This window comes from Oncorhynchus gorbuscha, linkage group LG26, assembly GCF_021184085.1.
Source record: "Oncorhynchus gorbuscha isolate QuinsamMale2020 ecotype Even-year linkage group LG26, OgorEven_v1.0, whole genome shotgun sequence".
Taxonomy (NCBI): domain Eukaryota; kingdom Metazoa; phylum Chordata; class Actinopteri; order Salmoniformes; family Salmonidae; genus Oncorhynchus; species Oncorhynchus gorbuscha.
Genome location: NC_060198.1, coordinates 9,613,725 through 9,637,747, shown reverse-complemented (window position 1 = coordinate 9,637,747; position 24,023 = coordinate 9,613,725). Strand labels below are relative to the sequence as shown.

The 24,023-nt window shown below is 46.6% G+C and overlaps 1 protein-coding gene across 1 annotated transcript in view; it reads right to left on the bottom strand.

Moving 5' to 3' along the window:
* Positions 1 to 3,363: 3,363 nt before the first annotated feature.
* Positions 3,364 to 24,023, bottom strand: part of LOC124015152 (ubiquitin carboxyl-terminal hydrolase 43-like) — a 194,514-nt gene continuing 173,854 nt past the window's right edge. Inside the window, exons 10-16 of the mRNA XM_046330141.1 lie at positions 17,146 to 17,223; positions 16,837 to 16,966; positions 15,302 to 15,421; positions 14,887 to 15,145; positions 14,466 to 14,624; positions 13,874 to 14,080; positions 3,364 to 4,986 (exon numbers count right to left, since the gene is read on the bottom strand). Coding sequence (XP_046186097.1) covers positions 3,764 to 4,986; positions 13,874 to 14,080; positions 14,466 to 14,624; positions 14,887 to 15,145; positions 15,302 to 15,421; positions 16,837 to 16,966; positions 17,146 to 17,223 — 2,176 coding nt within the window. The 3' untranslated portion in view covers positions 3,364 to 3,763. The remainder of the gene's footprint in view (positions 4,987 to 13,873; positions 14,081 to 14,465; positions 14,625 to 14,886; positions 15,146 to 15,301; positions 15,422 to 16,836; positions 16,967 to 17,145; positions 17,224 to 24,023) is intronic.

Below are 24,023 nucleotides of genomic sequence, written 5' to 3'. Positions count from 1 at the left end.
TGTGTTTTATTTTCAGTATAAAAAAAATGTAATTGGATATCATTACAGAGACATATTAGGCAGATACAAACCCTTGTTGTAGTTTTACAGTAATAGCATATACCTTGTCGTACTCTTGTGCATAGAAGAACAGTACACACCACAGTTGTAGCCTATACTTGTGCATCAGCCTTAACCTCATAGTCCCGCGATTTATACAAGGCTATGCTACGTCTCCCTTTACATACATTATATAGAGCAATGTGTATTCATTCATTTACAAAACCTTTATAAAATGTAGAAAAGTTGCATATGAAACATCTTTATCCCACATTTCACAAAAGAATTGGAAAAAAAAATCCTTCATTTATAGTCTTCATTTTAAATACAAGTGCTCGTTTTGGTGACATAGAGTATAACTACAATGGCTAATATGGCACTATTTCGACACATTTGAATGAGACCATGTTGTCTATAGATAAGACATGCTATCTATCACCAAGCATAGCTCTGTCACAGAAAAGACCTATGGGCAACAGTGACGTTTTCAGACGGTTGACTGGGAAGTACTGTAGCAACTCAAACTCAACACCCCTCTGTCCCCCAGGAATTCAAGCTGCAAAGACAAATAACAAACGTCACAATTCAGGATTGTAATAGTATCATTTATTTGTGAACTATTTATTTAACATAAAACTGATGTGATCCTCCATCTTCCCAACAGAGTCAATAGTGTCTGGTGAGTTTGATATTGTAAAAAATTGCTCTAGGATAATACCAATGCTTTGGCTTGGTCCACTAATTATTGTGAGTGAAAACTGGCTATACTAACAAAGGAAAATTTTGTTAAAGACATCAGCTGAAAACTGCCTATTAGGATTTGGTACCTTATTGTTATCCCTGCTTGGTGTACCAATGACAAGCTGTTGAATTGCTGCCTACAATGCTTCCTTCAACTTACATTTCAGCAGTATATTCTATGTGCAAAACATGGACACGACGTGACCAGACATTCATTCAATCTTTATTGCTTAGAACTGTGCCTGAGTGGCACAGACAGGTGCTAAGTGTGATGAGTTAATTAGTGTCATGGACTAACTAGTGTGGTGTGTTGAAGTGTTTTTCTCACCACTACGATAAAGTGTGGCACTGCTAGGTCCATTAAAAGTATAAACTGAAAGCTACATATACTGTAGCTGTACATATACTGCAGCTGTACACATACTGCACCTATACATATACTGCAGCTGTACATATACTGCAGCTGTACATATACTGTAGCTGTACATATACTGTAGCTGTACATATACTGTAGCTTTACATATACTGTAGCTGTACATATACTGTAGCTGTACATATACTGTAGCTGTACATATACTGCAGCTGTACATATACTGTAGCTGTACATATACTGCAGCTGTACATATACTGTAGCTGTACATATACTGTAGCTGTACATATACTGTAGCTTTACATATACTGTAGCTGTACATATACTGTAGCTGTACATATACTGCAGCTGTACATATACTGTAGCTGTACATATACTGTAGCTGTACATATACTGTAGCTTTACATATACTGTAGCTGTACATATACTGTAGCTGTACATATACTGCAGCTGTACATATACTGTAGCTGTACATATACTGTAGCTTTCAGGAAGGAAATGGATGACTAACAGCTTAAAAAATGAAAAAGCTTCTCAGAGACTCAGACATTACGTGACTCTGCCAGTATCTACAGCCTCTTCCCACGGTGTACCTTAACGACTCTTAAGAAGGGAAATTGTACCGTAGAGACTCGACCCAATTACACCGTTAATTTTAACCCACAGTGAGAGCGAGGGCTGTTTCAATCAAACGCCCTACGCCGTCGTTAACGCCAGGCGAGAGCTCTGCAGATTGGAGCAGAGGTGACCTTTAGTCAGTGGCCAAAGAGACTTGATGAGAGACATGATGGATGACAGAGAATGAACAAACAAAAAAAGATAAGACGGATCGAAGAGAGAGAGGATGAGAAGTAAGACTGGATAAGGGGGGGGGGGCAAAGAGCTCATCACAGTTGATAAATAACATGTATGTGACATTCAGGGGTGGTCGGACCAGTGCATCTACTGTCTACTGTAGTGGACAGTCTGATGATTCAAATGATTCAAATAAATTACCTTACTGTTACAGTGACCTTACTGTTACAGTGACCTTACTGTTACAGAGACCTTGCTGTTAGACCTTACTGTTACAGTGACCTTTCTGTTACAGAGACCTTACTGTTAGACCTTACTGTTACAGTGACCTTAATGTTACAGAGACCTTACTGTTAGACCTTACTGTTACAGTGACCTTACTGTTACAGAGACCTTACTGTTAGACCTTACTGTTACAGTGACCTTACTGTTACAGAGACCTTACTGTTAGACCTTACTGTTACAGTGACCTTACTGTTAGACCTTACTGTTACAGTGCATAATCCTTCATTGAGAACTGCATAATAATGCAATCCATCGACACCGCTTGCCTCTCTAATACAGTACCACATAGACCTACATACCAGACTGTCAATGTATCAGCATCAGTAAGTTCAATTACCTAACGGTAGCAAGAATAGATCAATCTGAGGTCATTTTTTATTCATTTAAAACACAGTCATTTCATTAGAATCATAAAACCAGACTTTAGTACTAAAAATGTCAAATTTCCATAAAAAAATGTACTTGAAATTTATAATAATGGATTGTGTGGTCAAACTGCATATTTTCACGAGTTTAAGAATGAAGGGGACGTGTTGCGTAGGCCAAGTTATATTGTCGGGAGGGAATCTTTCTTACTGCATGAAAGGGAGAGTTCGGTACCATTGGCATTGTAGAAAGTGCAATATCATAACCTTCATTTGCAATGTGCGAATCTATATAGCAGCCAGTTTGCAGTGCAAGCAGCACGTACAACCAGTTAAATCATTCATAGTTCAATCTAGGAGGAAATCACCTATTAAAGCTCTGATGTAGACTTCCAATGAATCCATGTTTTGGTCCAAATCATCTAGAGCGTACAGACATAACAACAAAACGTATTGTCATGACACCGTCATAACATTCCTTTAGGTGCCACTATTGGACAAACCGACTGAGGAAGATAAAGTGATGAATGCCATTCGTTTACTATGATTTTAAGACACGAGTGTAGATAATGTGTGCGTGTGCATGCCTGTGTGTGTGTGTGTGCGTGTATGTGAGTGTGAATACAACATGTGCTTCCGGTGATGACCAGGTGTCCACAAACACATTGGTTTAAATCTGCATATCAGTTACTGAGGCACTTGTTAAGTCACAATCATTTTTTACAAATAAAAATAAATAAAAACAAAACTGGAATAAGAAAATATTCATTCTGATATGACATTTTGTTTATGTTAGCAGGCGTATTTCATGTGTCACCTTTCCTAAATGTTCTCCTTGGCCCTGTGACTGGCTCTTTCACTGACGCTATAACCCTCCACAACACCGGAGGGAGCCACCTTGTGTTATATACACATGCCTGTGCTTCTGTGTGTACCTACAGGTGTATCCTTCCAGCTGAGCTCCATTGCTTTGATCAGGGTCAGATTGATTAGTGCACAAAGTCACCGTAGCAAAATCTAGTAAACGTTTTACAACGGAAAACAAAAACAAACATTTCTTACTGGACAAATGAAGCTAGTCCCTCCCTGTTTCAGTCCATTTTCTTCTGTTTGGTGCCTAGTGAAAACGACCCTGGTGTGTGTGTGTCAGGGGGTGTGTGCGTGTCAGCTAAAAGCTGGACTCGGGGACCGCCCTCTTGCGTCCCAGTGAGTTGGTACTATAGCGAGTCTTCTGCAGGGTACCGTAGGAGGGCTTCTCGGCTGAGAGGCTGCGAGGGGGCGGAGCCACGTCATGGGACAGCCCTTTACGGTGTAAAGAGGCGGTCCTTCGCAAGCTAGACTCCTCCTTGCTGGGGATGTTGGATGAGCTCTGAGAGCGTTTGATATCGGCGGCAGCGGCGCGTCTGGCTTTACTGTTGGGCAGCTCGTCTCCGAGACGATTGGCACCCCCGTTGCGGGGGGCTCCATTGGATTTCCCCTCCCCCATCTTCGTGGCCCCTCCTGGGGCTCCACTGGACAGGGACAGCCGAGAGGTGCTGGACCTGCTGACGTCGCCAACTTTTCCAGAGTCGGACTTGCGAGAAGATGACAACTCCTTGTCCTTCTTCTTGAAGTTGCTCTTGAAGAAAGACAGCAGCCCCTCGTGGCTCTTGGAGTCCTCCTCTACCTTCTCACCTTTCCTGGTCTTTTCTCCCTCGGATGGTACCAGATGGTCCCGTGGTGGTGGGCCCTGGAGGCCCTTGGCCCCTCTCCTCAGGGTGCCTTCCCAGTCTCTGTCCTTGAGGCTGTGGGTACTGGAGCTGGACTGGACGCCTGCACTAGACCCCCTCCTAGATGGGGCCTCTTGGGGCTTTCCCTGGTCCTTCTCCTTACTCTTCTTGGTATTCCTCCTGGTCAGAGTGTTAGTACTACTACTACTGCCCATCCTACCCTCGTCCCTCTGGTCTCTCTGGTCCCCCTGGTCTCTCTGCTGCTGATGGGAGCCTTTGCTACTTCGTCTCAGACTCCCTGTCTTGTCTGTGACTGGTCTTCTCTGGCCCTCTGGCATCTGCGGAGACTCTGGTTGTCCCATGCAGTTCAGGCTGCTTCCCACACTGGGGGAGCTGATGGCAGGACCCATCCGGCTCTCAGAGCTCGTCATTAAATTGACTATAGACTCCTTGGTGCAGCGAGGTCTTCTTCCAGACTCTAAGTACTCCACCAGTTCCACAGGGGCAGGGGTGGGGATGGGAGCAGGGGCGGCCTCGGCTGCAGGTTTTCGGCGGTCCTTGGAGCCGAACGACCAGCGTAGGGGGAGGACCTTGTTCAGTGTCTCTTTGTTCTTAGTGGGGATCCTCATGCTGACGCTACGACCCTGGATTCCCCGTACAAACGGCCTGGTCTCAAAACCACCTAGGGGTGAAAGAGAGAGAGAGAAAGAAAAGAACACTTTACCATAGTGTCACTGACATTTAAAGCTAGACCAACTTTCATTTTCAAACCCCTTTTTATTAAATTGCAAATAACAAGCACAGTGATGAATATTAGCTTTTCTGCTAAGGGGACAGGACAACTTCACCGTATCAAAGGGACGATGGACGGGGTCATGTACTGTCAAATCTTGGGTGAGAACCTCCTTCCCTCAGCCAGGGCATTGAAAATGAGTCATGGATGGGTATTTCAGCATGACAATGACCCAAAATACATGGCCAAGGCAACAAAGGAGTGGCTCAAGAAGAAGCACATTAAGGTCCTGGAGTGGTCTAGCCAGTCACCAGACCTTAAGAGGAGTGGGACAAAATCCCTCCTGAGACGGTCTACGGTCCGGAACCTCCTGAGACGGTCTGCGGTCCAAAACCTCCTGAGACGGTCTGCAGTCCGGAACCTCCTGAGACGGTCTGCGGTCCGGAACCTCCAGCAACGGTCTGCGATCCGGAGCCTCTAGCGAGGGTCTGCGGTCCAGAGCCTCCAGCGACGGTCTGCGGTCCAGAGCCTCCAGCGACGGTCCAGAGCCTCCAGTGACAGTCGGCAATCCAGAGCATCCAGCGACGGTCGGCAGTCCAGAGCCTTCAGCAGGGGTTCTCAGTCCAGAGCCTCCTGCGACGATCCACGGTCCGGTTCCTCCAGCAACGATCCACGGTCCGGAGCCTCCGGCAACGGTCCACAGTCCGGTGTCATGTTTTGTCTTATATTGTCTTGTCATTTTGCTTTTCCTTCTGTTCGTTTTCCCCCTGCTGGTCTTTTTAGGTTCGTTCCCTTTTTTCTCTCTCCCTCCCTCTCTCTCTTCTCTCTATCGTTCCGTTCCTGCTCCCAGCTGTTCCTATTCCCCTAATCAATCATTTAGTCTTTCCACTCCTGTTCCCTATCTTTTCCCCTGATTAGAGTCCCTATTTCTCCCCTTGTTTTCCGTTTCTGTCCTGTCGGATCCTTGTATATTGTTCACCGTGCTGTGTCTTTGTATCGCCCTGTCGTGTCGTGTTTCCCTCAGATGCTGCGTGGTGAGCAGGTGTCTGAGTCTGCTACGGTCAAGTGCCTTCCCGAGGCAACCTACAGTTTATGATCGAGTCTCCAGTCTGTTCTCGTCATTACGAGTGGAATTGTTTTTTATGCTTTATTTACCGCTCCGATTTGTCTAGGAGTATTGCATATTTCCGTTACTGGATTAAAGACTCTGTTTTCGCCAAGTCGCTTTTGGGTCCTCATTCACCTGCATAACAGAAGGATCCGACCAAAGAATGGACCCAGCGACTTCAGACGCTCGTAACACTGCCGTCGAGATCCAAGGAGCCATGCTCGACAGACACGAGCAGGAATTGTCTGCTGCTCGTCATGCCGTGGAGAACCTGGCCGCTCAGGTTTCCGACCTCTCTGGACAGTTCCAGAGTCTTCGTCTCGTGCCACCTGTTACTTCCTGGTCTGCCGAGCCTCCGGAACCTAGGGTTAATAACCCACCTTGTTACTCCAGGCAGCCCACGGAGTGCCGCTCCTTTCTCACCCAGTGTGATATTGTGTTCTCTCTCCAACCCAACACATACTCTAGAGAGAGAGCTCGGGTTGCTTACGTCATATCACTCCTTACTGGCCGGGCTCGAGAGTGGGGCACAGCTATCTGGGAGGCAAGGGCTGATTGTTCTAACAATTACCAGAACTTTAAAGAGGAGATGATTCGGGTTTTTGACCGTTCAGTTTTTGGTAGGGAGGCTTCTAGGGCCCTGGCTTCCCTATGCCAAGGTGATCGATCCATAACGGATTACTCTATAGAGTTTCGCACTCTTGCTGCCTCTAGTGACTGGAACGAGCCGGCGCTGCTCGCTCGTTTTCTGGAGGGACTCCACGCAGTGGTTAAAGATGAGATTCTCTCCCGGGAGGTTCCTTCCAGTGTGGACTCTTTGATTGCTCTCGCCATCCGCATAGAACGACGGGTAGATCTTCGTCACCAAGCTCGTGGAAGAGAGCTCGCGTCAACGGTGTTTCCCTGCTCCGCATCGCAACCATCTCCCTCCTCTGGCTCAGAGACTGAGCCCATGCAGCTGGGAGGTATTCGCATCTCGACTAAGGAGAGGGAACGGAGGATCACCAACCGCCTGTGCCTCTATTGCGGACTTGCTGGACATTTTGTCAATTCATGTCCAGTAAAAGCCAGAGCTCATCAGTAAGCGGAGGGCTACTGGTGAGCGCTACTACTCAGGTCTCTCCATCTAGATCCTGTACTACTATGTCGGTCCATCTACGCTGGACCGGTTCGGGTGCTACATGCAGTGCCTTGATAGACTCTGGGGCTGAGGGTTGTTTCATGGACGAAGCATGGGCTCGGAAACATGACATTCCTTTCAGACAGTTAGACAAGCCTACGCCCATGTTCGCCTTAGATGGTAGTCATCTTCCCAGTATCAGATTTGAGACACTACCTTTAACCCTCACAGTATCTGGTAACCACAGTGAGACTATTTCTTTTTTGATTTTTCGTTCACCTTTTACACCTGTTGTTTTGGGTCATCCCTGGCTAGTATGTCATAATCCTTCTATTAATTGGTCTAGTAATTCTATCCTATCCTGGAACGTTTCTTGTCATGTGAAGTGTTTAATGTCTGCCATCCCTCCCGTTTCTTCTGTCCCCACTTCTCAGGAGGAACCTGGCGATTTGACAGGAGTGCCGGAGGAATATCATGATCTGCGCACGGTCTTCAGTCGGTCCCGAGCCAACTCCCTTCCTCCTCACCGGTCGTATGATTGTAGTATTGATCTCCTTCCGGGGACCACTCCTCCTCGGGGTAGACTATACTCTCTGTCGGCTCCCGAACGTAAGGCTCTCGAGGATTATTTGTCTGTGTCTCTTGACGCCGGTACCATAGTGCCTTCTTCCTCTCCGGCCGGGGTTTTTTTTTTTTTTTGTTAAAAAGGACGGTACTCTGCGCCCCTGCGTGGATTATCGAGGGCTGAATGACATAACGGTTAAGAATCGTTATCCGCTTCCCCTTATGTCATCAGCCTTCGAGATTCTGCAGGGAGCCAGGTGCTTTACTAAGTTGGACCTTCGTAACGCTTACCATCTCGTGCGCATCAGAGAGGGGGACGAGTGGAAAACGGCGTTTAACACTCCGTTAGGGCATTTTGAGTACCGGGTTCTGCCGTTTGGCCTCGCCAATGCGCCAGCTGTTTTTCAGGCATTAGTTAATGATGTTCTGAGAGACATGCTGAACATCTTTGTTTTTGTCTACCTTGACGATATCCAGATTTTTTCACCGTCACTCGAGATTCATGTTCAGCACGTTCGACGTGTTCTCCAGCGCCTTTTAGAGAATTGTCTCTACGTGAAGGCTGAGAAGTGCTCTTTTCATGTCTCCTCCGTTACTTTTCTCGGTTCCGTTATTTCCGCTGAAGGCATTCAGATGGATTCCGCTAAGGTCCAAGCTGTCAGTGATTGGCCCGTTCCAAGGTCACGTGTCGAGTTGCAGCGCTTTCTAGGTTTCGCTAATTTCTATCGGCGTTTCATTCGTAATTTCGGTCAAGTTGCTGCCCTCTCACAGCTCTTACTTCTGTCAAGACGTGTTTTAAGTGGTCCGGTTCCGCCCAGGAGCTTTTGATCTTCTAAAAGAACGTTTTACGTCCGCTCCTATCCTCGTTACTCCTGACGTCACTAGACAATTCATTGTCGAGGTTGACGCTTCAGAGGTAGGCGTGGGAGCCATTCTATCCCAGCGCTTCCAGTCTGACGATAAGGTTCATCCTTGCGCTTATTTTTCTCATCGCCTGTCGCCATCTGAACGCAACTATGATGTGGGTAATCGCGAACTGCTCGCCATCCGCTTAGCCCTAGGCGAATGGCGACAGTGGTTGGAGGGGGCGACCGTTCCTTTTGTCGTTTGGACAGACCATAAGAACCTTGAGTACATCCGTTCTGCCAAACGACTTAATGCTCGTCAAGCTCGTTGGGCATTGTTTTTCGCTCGTTTCGAGTTTGTGATTTCTTACCGTCCGGGTAGCAAGAACACCAAGCCTGATGCCTTATCCCGTCTTTTTAGTTCTTCTGTGGCTTCTACTGATCCCGAGGGGATTCTTCCTTATGGGCGTGTTGTCGGGTTGACAGTCTGGGGAATTGAAAGACAGGTTAAGCAAGCACTCACGCACACTGCGTCGCCGCGCGCTTGTCCTAGTAACCTTCTTTTCGTTCCTGTTTCTACTCGTCTGGCTGTTCTTCAGTGGGCTCACTCTGCCAAGTTAGCTGGTCATCCCGGCGTTCGAGGCACTCTTGCTTCTATTCGCCAGCGCTTTTGGTGGCCGACTCAGGAGCGTGACACGCACCGTTTCGTGGCTGCTTGTTCGGACTGCGCGCAGACTAAGTCAGGTAACTCTCCTCCTGCCGGTCGTCTCAGACCGCTTCCCATTCCTTCTCGACCATGGTCTCACATCGCCCTAGACTTCATTACCGGTCTGCCTTTGTCTGCGGGGAAGACTGTGATTCTTACGGTTGTCGATAGGTTCTCTAAGGCGGCACATTTCATTCCCCTCGCTAAACTTCCTTCCGCTAAGGAGACGGCACAAATCATCATCGAGAATGTGTTCAGAATTCATGGCCTCCCGTTAGACGCCGTTTCAGACAGAGGCCCGCAATTCACGTCACAGTTTTGGAGGGAGTTCTGTCGTTTGATTGGTGCGTCCGTCAGTCTCTCTTCCGGGTTTCATCCCCAGTCTAACGGTCAAGCAGAGAGGGCCAATCAGACGATTGGTCGCATACTACGCAGCCTTTCTTTCAGAAACCCTGCGTCTTGGGCAGAACAGCTCCCCTGGGCAGAATACGCTCACAACTCGCTTCCTTAGTCTGCTACCGGGTTATCTCCGTTTCAGAGTAGTCTGGGTTACCAGCCTCCTCTGTTCTCATCCCAGCTTGCCGAGTCCAGCGTTCCCTCCGCTCAAGCGTTTGTCCAACGTTGTGAGCGCACCTGGAGGAGGGTGAGGTCTGCACTTTGCCGTTACAGGGCACAGACTGTGAGAGCCGCCAATAAACGTAGGATTAAGAGTCCAAGGTATTGTTGCGGCCAGAGTGTGGCTTTCCACTCGCAACCTTCCTCTTACGACAGCTTCTCGTAAGTTGACTCCGCGGTTCATTGGTCCGTTCCGTGTCTCCCAGGTCGTCAATCCTGTCGCTGTGCGACTGCTTCTTCCGCGACATCTTCGTCGCGTCCATCCTGTCTTCCATGTCTCCTGTGTCAAGCCCTTTCTTCGCACCCCCGTTCGTCTTCCCTCCCCCTCCCGTCCTTGTCGAGAGCGCACCTATTTACAAGGTACGTAGGATCATGGACATGCGTTCTCGGGACGGGGTCACCAATACTTAGTGGATTGGGAGGGTTACGGTCCTGAGGAGAGGAGTTGGGTTCCGTCTCGGGACGTGCTGGACCGTTCACTGATTGATGATTTCCTCCGTTGCCGTCAGGATTCCTCCTCGAGCGCTCCAGGAGGCGCTCGGTGAGTGGGGGGGGGTACTGTCATGTTTTGTCTTATATTGTCTTGTCATTTTGCTTTTCCTTCTGTTCGTTTTCCCCCTGCTGGTCTTTTTAGGTTCGTTCCCTTTTTTCTCTCTCCCTCCCTCTCTCTCTTCTCTCTATCGTTCCGTTCCTGCTCCCAGCTGTTCCTATTCCCCTAATCAATCATTTAGTCTTTCCACTCCTGTTCCCTATCTTTTCCCCTGATTAGAGTCCCTATTTCTCCCCTTGTTTTCCGTTTCTGTCCTGTCGGATCCTTGTATATTGTTCACCGTGCTGTGTCTTTGTATCGCCCTGTCGTGTCGTGTTTCCCTCAGATGCTGCGTAGTGAGCAGGTGTAGCGGAGTAGGTACTTCGCCCCGCACCGGAGCCGCCCCGACGCCCTGTGTCATCCTCCCCTATTGAGTCAGGTTTTGCGGTTGGAGTCCGCACCTTTGTGGGGGGTGGGGTACCTTCACGCCCTGACCATAGAGAGCTGTTTATTCTCTATGTTGGTTGGGGCGTGATAGTGACTAGGGTGGGTCATCTAGGTTATTAATGATTTATGTTGGCCTGGTATGGTTCCCAATCAGAGACAGCTGTTTATTTGTTGTCTCTGATTGGGATCATATTTAGGAAGCCATTTCCTCATTGTGCTTTGTGGGATCTTGACTATGTATAGTTGCCTAGTAGCACTGTTAGCTTCACGTTTCGTTTGTGCTTTATTGTTTTGTTTGGTGAGTTTCGATTTATTAAAATATGTGGAACTCTACGTACGCTGCTCCTTGGTCCAATCATTATAACGATTGTGACATTAAGAATGTGAAATGTCAGAATAATAGTAGAGAATTATTTATTTCAGGTTTTATTTCTTATATCACATTCCCAGTGAGTGAGAAGTTTACATACACTCAATTAGTATTTGGTAGCATTGCCTTCAAATTGTTTAACTTGGGTCAAACGTTTCGAGTAGCCTTCCACAAGCTTTCCACAATAAGTTGGGTGCATTTTGCCCCATTTCGCCTGACAGAGCTGGTGTAACTGAGGCAGGTTTGTATGCCTCCTTGCTCACACATGCCTTTTCTGTTCTGCCCACAAATGTCCTATAGGTTTGAGATCAGGGCTTTGTGATGGCCACTCTAATACCCTGACTTTGTTGTCCTTAAGCCATTTTGCCACAACTTTGGAAGTATGCTTGGAGTCAAAGTATGCTTGACCTAAATCATTGTCCATTTGGAAGACCCATTTGCGACCAAGCTTTAACTTCCCGACTGACGTCTTGAGATGTTGCTTTAATATATCCACAATATTTTCCCTCTTCATGATGCCATCTATTTTGTGAAGGGCACCAGTCTCTCGTGCAGCAAAGCACCCCCACAACCATGATGCTGCCAACCCCGTGCTTCACGGTTGGGATAGTGTTCTTTGGCTTGCAAGCCTCCCCCTTTTTCCTCCAAACATAACAATGGCAATTATGGCCAAACAGTTCTATTTTTGTTTCATCAGACCAGAGGACATTTCTCCAAAAAGTACAATCTTCGTCTCCATGTGCAGTTGCAAACCGTAGTCTGGCTTTTCTATGGCAGTTTTGGAGCAGTGGCTTCTTCCTTGCTGAGCAGCCTTTCAGGTTATGTTGATATAGTTTGTTTTACTGTGGATATAGATACTTTTGTACCTGTTTCCTCCAGCATCTTCACAAGGTCCTTTGCTGTTGTTTTGGATTGATTCTCACTTTTCGCACCAAAGTACATTCATCTCTAGGAGACAGAACGCATCTTCTTCCTGAGCGGTATGATGGCTGCGTGGTCCCGTGGTGTTTATACTTGAGTACGGTTGTTTGTATAGATGAACGTGGTACCTTCAGGCATATGGAAATTGCTCCCAAGGATGAACCAGACTTGTGGAGGTTTTGTTAGATTTATTTTGATTTTCCCATGATGTCAAGCAAAGAGGCACTGAGTTTGAAGGTAGGCCTTGAAATACTTCCACATGTACACCTCCAATTGACTCAAATTATGTCAATTAGCCTATATCAGAAGCTTCTAAAGCCATGACATAATTTTCTGGAATTTCACAAGCTGTTTAAAGGCACAGTCAACTTAGTGAATGTAAACTTCTGACCCACTGGAATTGTGATACAGTGAATTATAAGTGAAATAATCTGCCTGTAAACAATTGTTGGACAAATTACGTGTCATGCACAAAGTCGATGTCCTAACCGACTTGCCAAAACTATAGTTTGTTAACAAGAAATTTGTAGAGTGGTTGAAAAACAAGTTTTAATGACTCCAACCTAAGTATATGTACATTTCCGACTTCAACTGTAGGCATGGACTGTGCATGTATAGGAAGAGATTACATGAATGCACATCCACAGTTAGAGTAGAATGTGTTCAGCTAAACATTAAAGAGGTGATGCACTCTATGCTCACGTGTGGCGTATTTTCAGCAACATGGAATAATAATAACCATTGATTAGATGTAGCATTTTCCAGATACTCAACGTGATTTAAATAGGGTAGAGTGGGGTAAGTTGAGCCAAAGGGGTAAGTTGAGCCACCCTTGTTTCTAGGAAACCATACACAATAATCATTTGACCAAATATTTAGGAAAAGGTCATCCTTTCTGGAGTCTGTGAAGGAAGAAACCACATGGAAAAAGTGGTAAGCAAGTTAGGTCCAAAAAAATGGATTTTCACAAAGTCAAATTAATGTATTGTGTATTTTTATGATGCTTGTGTCTAAACCAAAGTAGATCATTTTAAGATTGTTCTATACATCCGTTTGGGTCTCTATAAGCTTCAATATGAGGTCCTAAACCTAGCAGGAAAGTGCATCCTTGTCGCTGTGTGGGCTAATATAGTCAAAATTTTTGCCTTGGGGTAAGTTGAGCAAATGTATGTGTTTTCTTCCCAGGTGTAATGAAAGGCATTATCGCTGGGATATGAGGTAACAACAGGGCCTCAACAGTTTCCTGTGTGTGTCAAGAATGGTCCACCACCCAAAGGACATCCAGTCAACTTAATACAACTGTGGGAAGCATTGGAGTCAACATGGGCCAGTGTTCCTGTGGAACCCTTTCGACACCTTGTAGAGTCCATGCTCCGACGAATTGAGGCTGTTCTGAGGGCAAAAGGGGGGAACTCAAGATTAGGAAGCTGTTCCTAATGTTTAGTATACTCAGTGTATGTAAATATCTTTGTTAGAAAGAATACTATATTTCCCTTGATGGACTCACATTACCCCACTCTCCCCTACTGTAGTAACGGGAAAACTCACCACCACCACCCATCACCCTTCCACCACCAATGGAATGAAGACCTATGTTGTTGTTGTTTTTACCTTTCTTTGGTTTACCATGCATCTCATGTTTCCCAGGCCCCTCACCTTCCTCCTCTCTGGGCGGGTCATCAAGGAAGACGGGTGACTCTGGGGAGTCGGGGACAGAGGAGGGGCAGGTGGTGGAGGAGCGGGACACCAGACTACCCCTCTTACTGTCCCCATTCAGACGGACCAGCCAGTGGTCCGACATGGAGGAACTGGTGGAGCCTACAGAGGGGAGAGAGATGTTTCTGTGACTATGGGCACTGGACCAGAAAGACACCTGTCTGTTCCATTCCAGTCAATACAGAAAACACAGAACAACTACACAGATAATTCCTATATACTATATAGCATTCAGCAATAGAAATATCACATTGTGGTTTTGCTGGTTCAGGTAGTTGAGCATGGTGCTTGGAACACCATACATTGCAGACATGAGTAAACCCTGCAGTTATGAGTTAACCTTTAGTGGATAAAGGCTGAATGGTCTTGTTGTATCTAAGACTACCTCTGTACGGAGTACAGCTGTAATGTAATGGAACCCTGAGTGAACTCTCTCCTGTGATGTGTGTGTGTCCATGCCTGTGTGTGTGTGTGGTACACTACCCACCTCTGATTGAGCTGCTGGCGGACCAGGGGGGGATGACGTTACGTCTCTGGTAGAACAGTATGTAGGCCCCCCTGGTACACACCTCCTCCTCAGGCACCAGGTCCACACTGCTGTCGTCATAGCTGTACCACTGGCCGTCCACTGAGTTCCTGCAGTACGCTGCAAAACGCACACAGGACTGTAGAGACAGGCTGCACCACAATCCTTATGTCCTGGGTATAGTAATGTAAGTTGATGTGACCACTATAGAGGAGGGCACTGTATTGTTATGCATGTCCTATGAATCATCGTTATTTGGCAGTAGGCATCTCTCTCACTAACAATATTCTCTCCTCACTTCTCGATCAACAGCCAGTCAGTATACCTCTCTCATCAACATCACGTCTCCTATACCAATGGTATATCAATGGCCAACCAGTACCTGTGTAATGTCCGCCGTGCATCCCACCATGGTGGTTACACACTGCATAGAGGTCATAGAGGAAGTCAGGAGGCAGGGCCATGTCTGGGTGACTAATATGATGACTGCTGCCTTCAGGCTGTTTCCATGTGGGGGGCCAGGGTCCCAGGTCCCCCAGGTTCCTCATGCTCTGGGACCTCTTCACCACGTGGGGGGCCATGTCCAACCCGGCCAGGGGGAAGCGCACCTGGGTGGACAGCTTGTTGCGCCGCTCGCCCACCTGATTCATAGGATTTTTCAAAAGACCAGTACTGCCGTTTAATCAACGATCAAAGGTTAACACAATAAATGGCTTATTTCCATTGTGGTCCTTCAAGGAAGAACAGACAGGCAAGGGAAGAATGGCAATCCGCTACATGTGTTCGGCTCCAGTTACCTGTCGGAAGCGTTTGAGGTGGAGGATGAGGATGTCGGGGAGGGTCCACAGGGACATCTTCACCATGCCCTGCTGGAGCTGCTTACAGTGGGGACACTTCCATGCGTCATCTGGGGCCAGCTGGAGAGATAAAATGCACGGTCAGTTGGGAAGTCTCAGGTAAAGTTATATTCTCCATACATTCCATTTGTCCAAAGCCATATAAAAATACACAGGGAGTGGAAATATGAGAGAGAGAGACAGAGACAGAGAGAGACAGAGAGAGAGAGAGAGAGAGAGAGAGAGAGAGAGAGAGAGAGAGAGAGAGAGAGAGAGAGAGAGAGAGAGAGAGAGAGAGAGAGAGAGAGAGAGAGAGAGAGAGAGAGAGAGAGAGAGAGAGAGAGAGAGAGAGAGAGAGAGAGAGAGAGACAGAGAGAGAGAGACAGAGAGAGAGAGAGACAGAGAGAGAGAGAGAGAGAGAGAGAGAGAGAGAGAGAGAGAGAGAGAGACAGAGACAGAGAGAGAGAGAGAGAGAGAGAGAGAGAGAGAGAGAGAGAGAGAGAGAGAGAGAGAGAGAGAGAGAGAGAGAGAGAGAGAGAGAGAGAGAGAGAGAGAGACAGAGAGAGAGAGAGAGAGAGAGAGAGAGAGAGAGAGAGAGAGAGAGAGAGAGAGAGAGAGAGAGAGAGAGAGAGAGAGAGAGAGAGACAGAGAGAGAGAGAGAGAGAGAGAGAGAGAGAGAGAGAGAGAGAGAGAGAGAGAGAGAGACAGAGAGAGAGAGAGAGAGAGAGAGAGAGAGAGAGAGAGAGAGACAGAGAGAGAGAGAGAGAGAGAGAGAGACAGAGAGAGAGAGAGAGAGAGAGAGAGAGACAGAGAGAGAGAGAGAGAGAGAGAGAGAGAGAGAGAGAGAGAGAGAGAGAGAGAGAGAGAGAGAGAGAGAGAGACAGAGAGAGAGAGAGAGAGAGACAGAGAGAGAGAGAGAGAGACAGAGAGAGAGAGAGAGAGAGAGAGAGAGAGAGAGACAGAGAGAGAGAGAGAGACAGAGAGAGAGAGAGAGAGAGAGAGAGAGAGAGAGAGAGAGAGAGAGAGAGAGAGAGAGAGAGAGAGAGAGAGAGAGAGACAGAGAGAGAGAGAGAGAGAGAGAGACAGAGAGAGACAGAGAGAGAGAGAGAGAGACAGAGAGAGAGAGAGAGAGAGAGAGAGAGAGAGAGAGAGAGAGAGAGAGAGAGAGAGAGAGAGAGAGAGAGAGAGAGAGAGAGAGAGAGAGAGAGAGAGAGAGAAAACAGGAGAGAGAGAGAGAGAGAGAGAGAGAGAGAGAGAGAGAGAGAGAGAGAGAGAGAGAGAAATCAACATATGAATCAATTAATGCAATATTAGAGCTGCAATATGTACTGTAACTTTTTGGTCGACTGGACCCAATTCACATAGAATTGTGTGTAATAGTTCTGTCATTCTCATTGAAAGGAGGTACAATTCTGCATAGTGCATCTTTAATGTTCAGTACCCCAGGGGCAGGTTAAGACCAGTTGCATTGGAGGGTATTGTATAGTCCATGATACCTGTTCCTCTTTGGTGTAGAGCTGAAAGCACTCGTCCAGGGTACAGCTGTGCTGCTGCAGGTGCTGCTGCTGCTGGACTCTCACACTCTCTGAGTCCTTCACCACCTCCTCCTGGATGTTACCAAACAGACTGAGACACACACGCACACACACACACGCACACGCACACACAGAAAGTTGGGGGGTATGAGTGTGTGTGTTTGTGAGAGGGAGAAATATAAAGACATAGTGAACCCGTCTATACAATAAATAATGAAGTTTCTGAGTCAAATGATGTGGTGTGTGTACATGTGTATGTCCAGTGCTCACCATTCTTTGATCTTGTGTTCCCACTCAATCACCAGCTTCACGTGGGGAGGTCCTCCTGGGCCACATAACTTCAGGGCTCTGGAAAAAATGATATTACATAATGAATACACACTATCTTCTGGGTACAATGTCTACCTGAATACCACTGGATACAATGTCTACCTGAATACCACTGGATACAATGTCTACCTGACTACCACTGGATACAATGTCTACCTGACTACCACTGGATACAATGTCTACCTGAATACCACTGGATTCAATGTCTACCTGACTACTACTGGATACAATGTCTACCTGAATACCACTGGATTCAATGTCTACCTGACTACTACTGGATACAATGTCTCCCAGACTACCACTTGGTACAATGTCTACCAGACTACCACTGGATACAATGTCTACCTGAATACCACTGGATTCAATGTCTACCTGACTACTACTGGATACAATGTCTCCCAGACTACCACTTGGTACAATGTCTACCAGACTACCACTGGATACAATGTCTACCTGAATACCACTGGATTCAATGTCTACCTGACTACTACTGGATACAATGTCTCCCAGACTACCACTTGGTACAATGTCTACCAGACTACCACTGGATACAATGTCTACCTGAATACCACTGGATTCAATGTCTACCTGACTACCACTGGATTCAATGTCTACCTGAATACCACTGGATTCAATGTCTACCTGAATACCACTGGATTCAATGTCTACCTGACTACCACTGGATTCAATGTCTACCTGAATACCACTGGATTCAATGTCTACCTGAATACCACTGGATTCAATGTCTACCTGACTACCACTGGATACAATGTCTACCTGAATACCACTGGATTCAATGTCTACCTGACTACTACTGGGTACAATGTCTACCTGAATACCACTGGATTCAATGTCTACCTGACTACTACTGGATACAATGTCTACCTGAATACCACTGGATTCAATGTCTACCTGACTACTACTGGGTACAATGTCTACCTGAATACCACTTGGTACAATGTCTACCAGACTACCACTGGATACAATGTCTACCTGACTACCACTGGATACAATGTCTACTTGACTACCCCTGGATAAAGTTTCTACCAGACTACCACTGGATACAATGTCTACCTGACTACCACTGGATACAATGTCTACCTGACTACCCCTGGATAAAGTTTCTACCAGACTACCACTGGATACAATGTCTACCTGATTACCACTGGATACAATGTCTACCAGACTACCACTGGATACAATGTCTACCAGACTACCACTGGATACAATGTCTACCAGACTACCACTGGATACACTGTCTCCCAGACAACCAATTGGTACAATGTCTACCTGACTATCACTGGATACAATGTCTACCTGACTACCACTGGATACAATGTCTCCCAGACTACCACCGGGTACAATGTCTACCAGACTACCACTGGATACAATGTCTACCAGACTGCCACTGGATACAATGTCTACCTGACTACCACTGGGTACAATGTCTACCAGACTACCACTGTATACAATGTCTACCTGACTACTACTGGGTACAATGTCTACCAGACTACCACTGGATACAATGTCTACCTGACTATCACTGGGTACAATGTCTACCAGACTACCACTGGATACAATGTCTACCTGAATACCACTGGATACAATGTCTACCTGACTACCACCGGGTACAATGTCTACCAGACTACCACTGGATACAATGTCTACCTGACTACCACTGGATACAATGTCTACCTGACTACCACTGGATACAATGTCTACCTGACTACCACTGGATACAATGTCTACCTGACTACTACTGGATACAATGTCTACCTGACTACCACTGGATACAGTGTCTACCAGACTACCACTGGATACAGTGTCTACCTGAATACCACTGGATACAATGTCTACCTGACTACCACCGGGTACAATGTCTACCAGACTACCACTGGATACAATGTCTACCTGACTACCACTGGATACAATGTCTACCTGACTACCACTGGATACAATGTCTACCTGACTACCACTGGATACAATGTCTACCTGACTACCACTGGATACAATGTCTACCTGACTACCACTGGATACAATGTCTACCTGACTACCACTGGATACAATGTCTACCAGACTACCACTGGATACAGTGTCTACCAGACTACCACTGGATACAATGTCTACCTGACTACCACTGGCAATGTCTAAAGACTACCAGGGGGGTTAACAATGTCTACCTGACTACCACTGGATACAATGTCTACCTGACTACCACTGGATCCGCAATGTCTACCTGAATCCACCACTGGATACAATGTCTACCTGATTTGGGTGTAGGGCCTGATCAGAGCCTGGAGGTACTGAGGTGCCGTTCCCCTCACAGCTCCGTAGGCAAGCACCATGGTCTTGTAGCGGATATCCGGGTACAATGTCTACCAGACTACCACTGGATACAATGTCTACCTGACTACCACTGGATACAATGTCTACCTGACTACCACTGGATACAATGTCTACCTGACTACCACTGGATACAATGTCTACCTGACTACTACTGGCGGATGTTGTAGGGACTACCACTGGATACAGTGTCAGTAACCAGACACTGGATACAGTGTCTACCTGATAGGACCACTGGATACAATGTCTACCTAGACTACCACCGGGTACAATGTTACCAGACTACGACACTGGATCACAATGTTCTTAGCGCTCTGAGGACACAATGGAGTTGTCAACCGTGATGGCGAGATACCACTTGGAGGAAGAGCAGCTCCGTCTTGCCGAAGTTCAGCTTGAGGTGGTGATCCGTCATCAATGTCTGACTACCTGACTACCACTGGATACAATGTCTACCTGACTACCACTGGATACAATGTCTACCTGACTACCACTGGATACAATGTCTACCAGACTACCACTGGATACAGTGTCTACCAGACTACCACTGGATACAATGTCTACCTGACTACCACTGGATACAATGTCTACCAGACTACCACTGTTAACAATGTCTACCTGACTACCACTGGATACAATGTCTACCTGACTACCACTGGATACAATGTCTACCTGACTACCACTGGATACAATGTCTACCTGACTACCACTGGATACAATGTCTCCCAGACAACCAATTGGTACAATGTCTACCTGAATACCACTGGTTACAATGTCTACCTGACTATCACTGGATACAATGTCTACCAGACTACCACTGGATACAATGTCTCCCAGACTACTACTGGATACAATGTCTACCTGACTACCACTGGATACAGTGTCTTCCAGACTACCACTGGGTACAATGTCTACCAGACTACCACTGGATACAGTGTCTTCCAGACTACCACTGGGTACAATGTCTACCAGACTGTCACTGGGTACAGTGTCTTCCAGACTACCACTGGATACAATGTCTATCTGACTTCCACTGGATACAATGTCTACCTGACTACCACTGGGATAGAGCGAGCCTTAGGTATCCCATACAGTCATTTTTTTCAATTAGACAAAGGTTTGAGTCTCACTAATGTTTTAAAATGCCATTACGATGGGAGTTGTATTATATGTGGTATTAAACTGCATTTATTGAAGTCCATCTGTAACTGACACTGTAATACACATCAGTATTCTGCAGCATGATACTTTTGTATCAGTTTGTAGGCACGGTCGTCAAGCCTTCGGAATCCAAAAGTGTCAGATATTGTTTTGAGATGCCATCACGTCCCTGCTAACCTTTCCCTGTTAGTTATGGTGTATGTGTGGTTGTGCGTTTGTGTGGATGCAAACAAACATCAGTATTCTAAGTCAAGCCATTGTTTACCTGAGACTTCCATCATGGTAAAATGCTCCTGACTCAAACGTACAGGTAGTCTTTGTAAGTGAGTCTGATTGATGATAAGAAGTGCTGACAGAGTGAAATACAATGGGCACCGGTTCGTGGGCACAGTGAGAAGCTCTGAAATGCACCACTAGGTGTCAGGCTTCCATAAGGTATTGACGCCAAGAGCAAAATCAAACCACCTTGATCACAGGGTTGATTACTAAAACAGCACGAAATGAAAGTGACTGAAAAGAAATAGATTTAATGAAAGAGACTGCTCTCTGTTGGAACTGTAAACGCAGTGCTTTTTGACTTTTCTCTGTGACTTTCAACTGCCACCGAGCAGCTGCCACAATAGACACGATACTGTCGTGTGACAAGGATCATTCGTCTCCCTTTTGGTCTCACTGACACAAAGGGGTGCTATAGAAGGCAGCCTTCAACGTCTCTCTCTTCAACAATCCCTCTCCAGGAAACAGGGAGTTCTGAGGAAGAAACACAGACGGAGAAATCCATCCGGGGAATCAACTTAGTGTCTGAAGCACTGCTGTCAGGAAAACAGTTGTGAGAGGATTCATTTGGTGTGTGAGCGTGTGTTTGTTTGTGTCCTTGAAAGTGTACGTTGTAAAGGTAAGTTAGTCCTCGGTTGTGTGACGGTGTGTGCTGCTGTCTGCCTTGGACTCAACCGAAGGTCACAGTCCCAGACAGACAGACAGACAGACAGTGATGAATACACACTGAGACAGATCTAACACTTCCTCTACCAGCAGGACACTGGGACATAAAGGACACTGCTTCAATAGTGGATGTCGTCTGACTTCACTCTCTCTCTCTGTGTGTGTGTGTGTGTATGTGTGTGTGTTCATGGACCAGGGAGATCGCTTTAGTTTGAAGTCAAAGGAGAGACATCCATCCAGGTCCCAAGAACGTGAATAGAATTGCCTTCAAAAACCATCCACTAGGGGGAACGGTGAGTGCTACTACTTTTAAGTAGGCTGTTGGCTTGCTATAGGGCATTGTGGACAGGGATGGTGGATGGGGTAAAAGTTGAGCTCTGGCGCTGAGGGTTGCATCTAAAAATAGTTTTTTAAGCCTTTCCTAAACTTGAACTCTTAACTTAACTGAGAAGTGAAACTCCCAGCCCGACGCAAGTGTTTGTAATTTAATTTATGGGGAGTTAGGTAACAGTGTCTCAACTTAAAACATCAAAAACCAACGTTTACCATGACTTCACACATAGACGTTTGGAAAAACATGGACAAACCTCAAATTTCAAAGTGAAACTGATAACTTGTTAGCATGGACTAGTGTGTGCACACATACTGTATGAGCAAAAATAGCTGAATCTGTAAAGAATGTGTTGTTTGTGTGTGTGTGTGTGTGTGTGTGTGTGTGTGTGTGTGTGTGTGTGTGTGTGTGTGTGTGTGTGTGTGTGTGTGTGTGTGTGTGTGTGTGTGTGTGTGTGTGTGTGTGTGTGTGTGTGTGTGCGTGCGTGCAATCGTGTCTGGATGCATGTGTATTGTGTTCATCAATATCACCTCAGAATTAACAGCCAGCTTCGCTCCACAGACGACCGCGGCCCCATTAATTCCTTTCACGTTCACACATTATTCCAACCCGCCTTCAAATCCACACAGAAACAATTGCAATTAAGGAAGAGAGGCTGCTTGTCAAAATGAATCTGACTGTGTAATTCAGAGCTGAAAAGTCTGCCATGGTCTGAACCCAACGTTTTAAATGCCTGCTTATGACTTTACTAACTGGGGGGCAAAGAGCAGGCACTTAGGCACTATAGCAGAGCTGCTTATAGGATTGGTTTTTGTCTCTCTGTCGTGGAAGAGATTAAAAAAGAGTTACAGAGATGAGGAGAGAGAGTATGATGTCACTGTTATTCTTTTGACTGGATAAAAATGCTAATCCTACTAAAGGAAATCAAGGAAGATAACCCCCCCCCCTGACTGTATCTTCAGTACAGGATGACCGTGTCAAGAGGCACTGGTGTCAACATTCTTTACATTGGATCTTTGTCATATGTACTCTGACTTGGAGTTCAAATCAAATGTATTTATAGAGCCCTTCTTACATCAGCTGATATCTCAAAGTGCTGTACAGAAACCCAGCCTAAAACCCCAAACAGCAAGCAATGCAGGTGTAGAAGCACCCCAATCAGCCTCAATACACTCTGAATCAAAGACCAACAATGCACTCTGATTCAAAGCACTATTGGGGTTCCAATGGCTCTTTCATCCACATGTATACTTGTCACACACACACACACACACACACACACACACACACACACACACACACACACACACACACACACACACACACACACACACACACACACACACACACACACACACACACACACACACACACACACACACACACACACACACACACACACACACACACACACGCGCTCCTTGAAAAGCCATGCCTGTGTCTCATCCCCTGTCCGTCACACCCCATTCTAATTCCCTTGAGAACAGTCCTACTTCTCAAACCTCCCCCCTCTTCACCTTTCCTTTCCCTGCCGATCAATACCACTTCCTTTTAGAATACCAGACCTCCTGATACCCTGAAGGAGCGGTTGAAATTAGCACCAGGGGAAAGAGTGAGAGAGAGACGTACACATGCATGCACACACTCCCAGAGAGGGTGGTGGGTGGTAAGGAAGCCTGTCGAGCCCTTTCTCAGTGCCCTTGACCTTTCCTCGTGCCCTTTTCCACTTCCCAAGGGCCTCATCTCTGACCTTCAGAGGATCACTCATTCATGGGAGAGCGAAGCTCAGAACCCTTGAAGAGTGGCTGATGATGATACCATGTCCCCCTGCTGTACAGAGCTGTCCACCTACTCAGTCCTCAGCCAACCAGCTACTTGTCAGTCAGCTGCTATTCCCTCTGTCACTCTCTCTCCTCCTGTCTGTATACTTGATCTGAGGAGAAAGTCTCCTGTCTCCCTGTCTGTCTGTGTTTGTGGCTCACCTTCCCCTCTGCCTCTAGCAGAATACCTACCTGACCATACAAATCCCCAATGTGGTTCT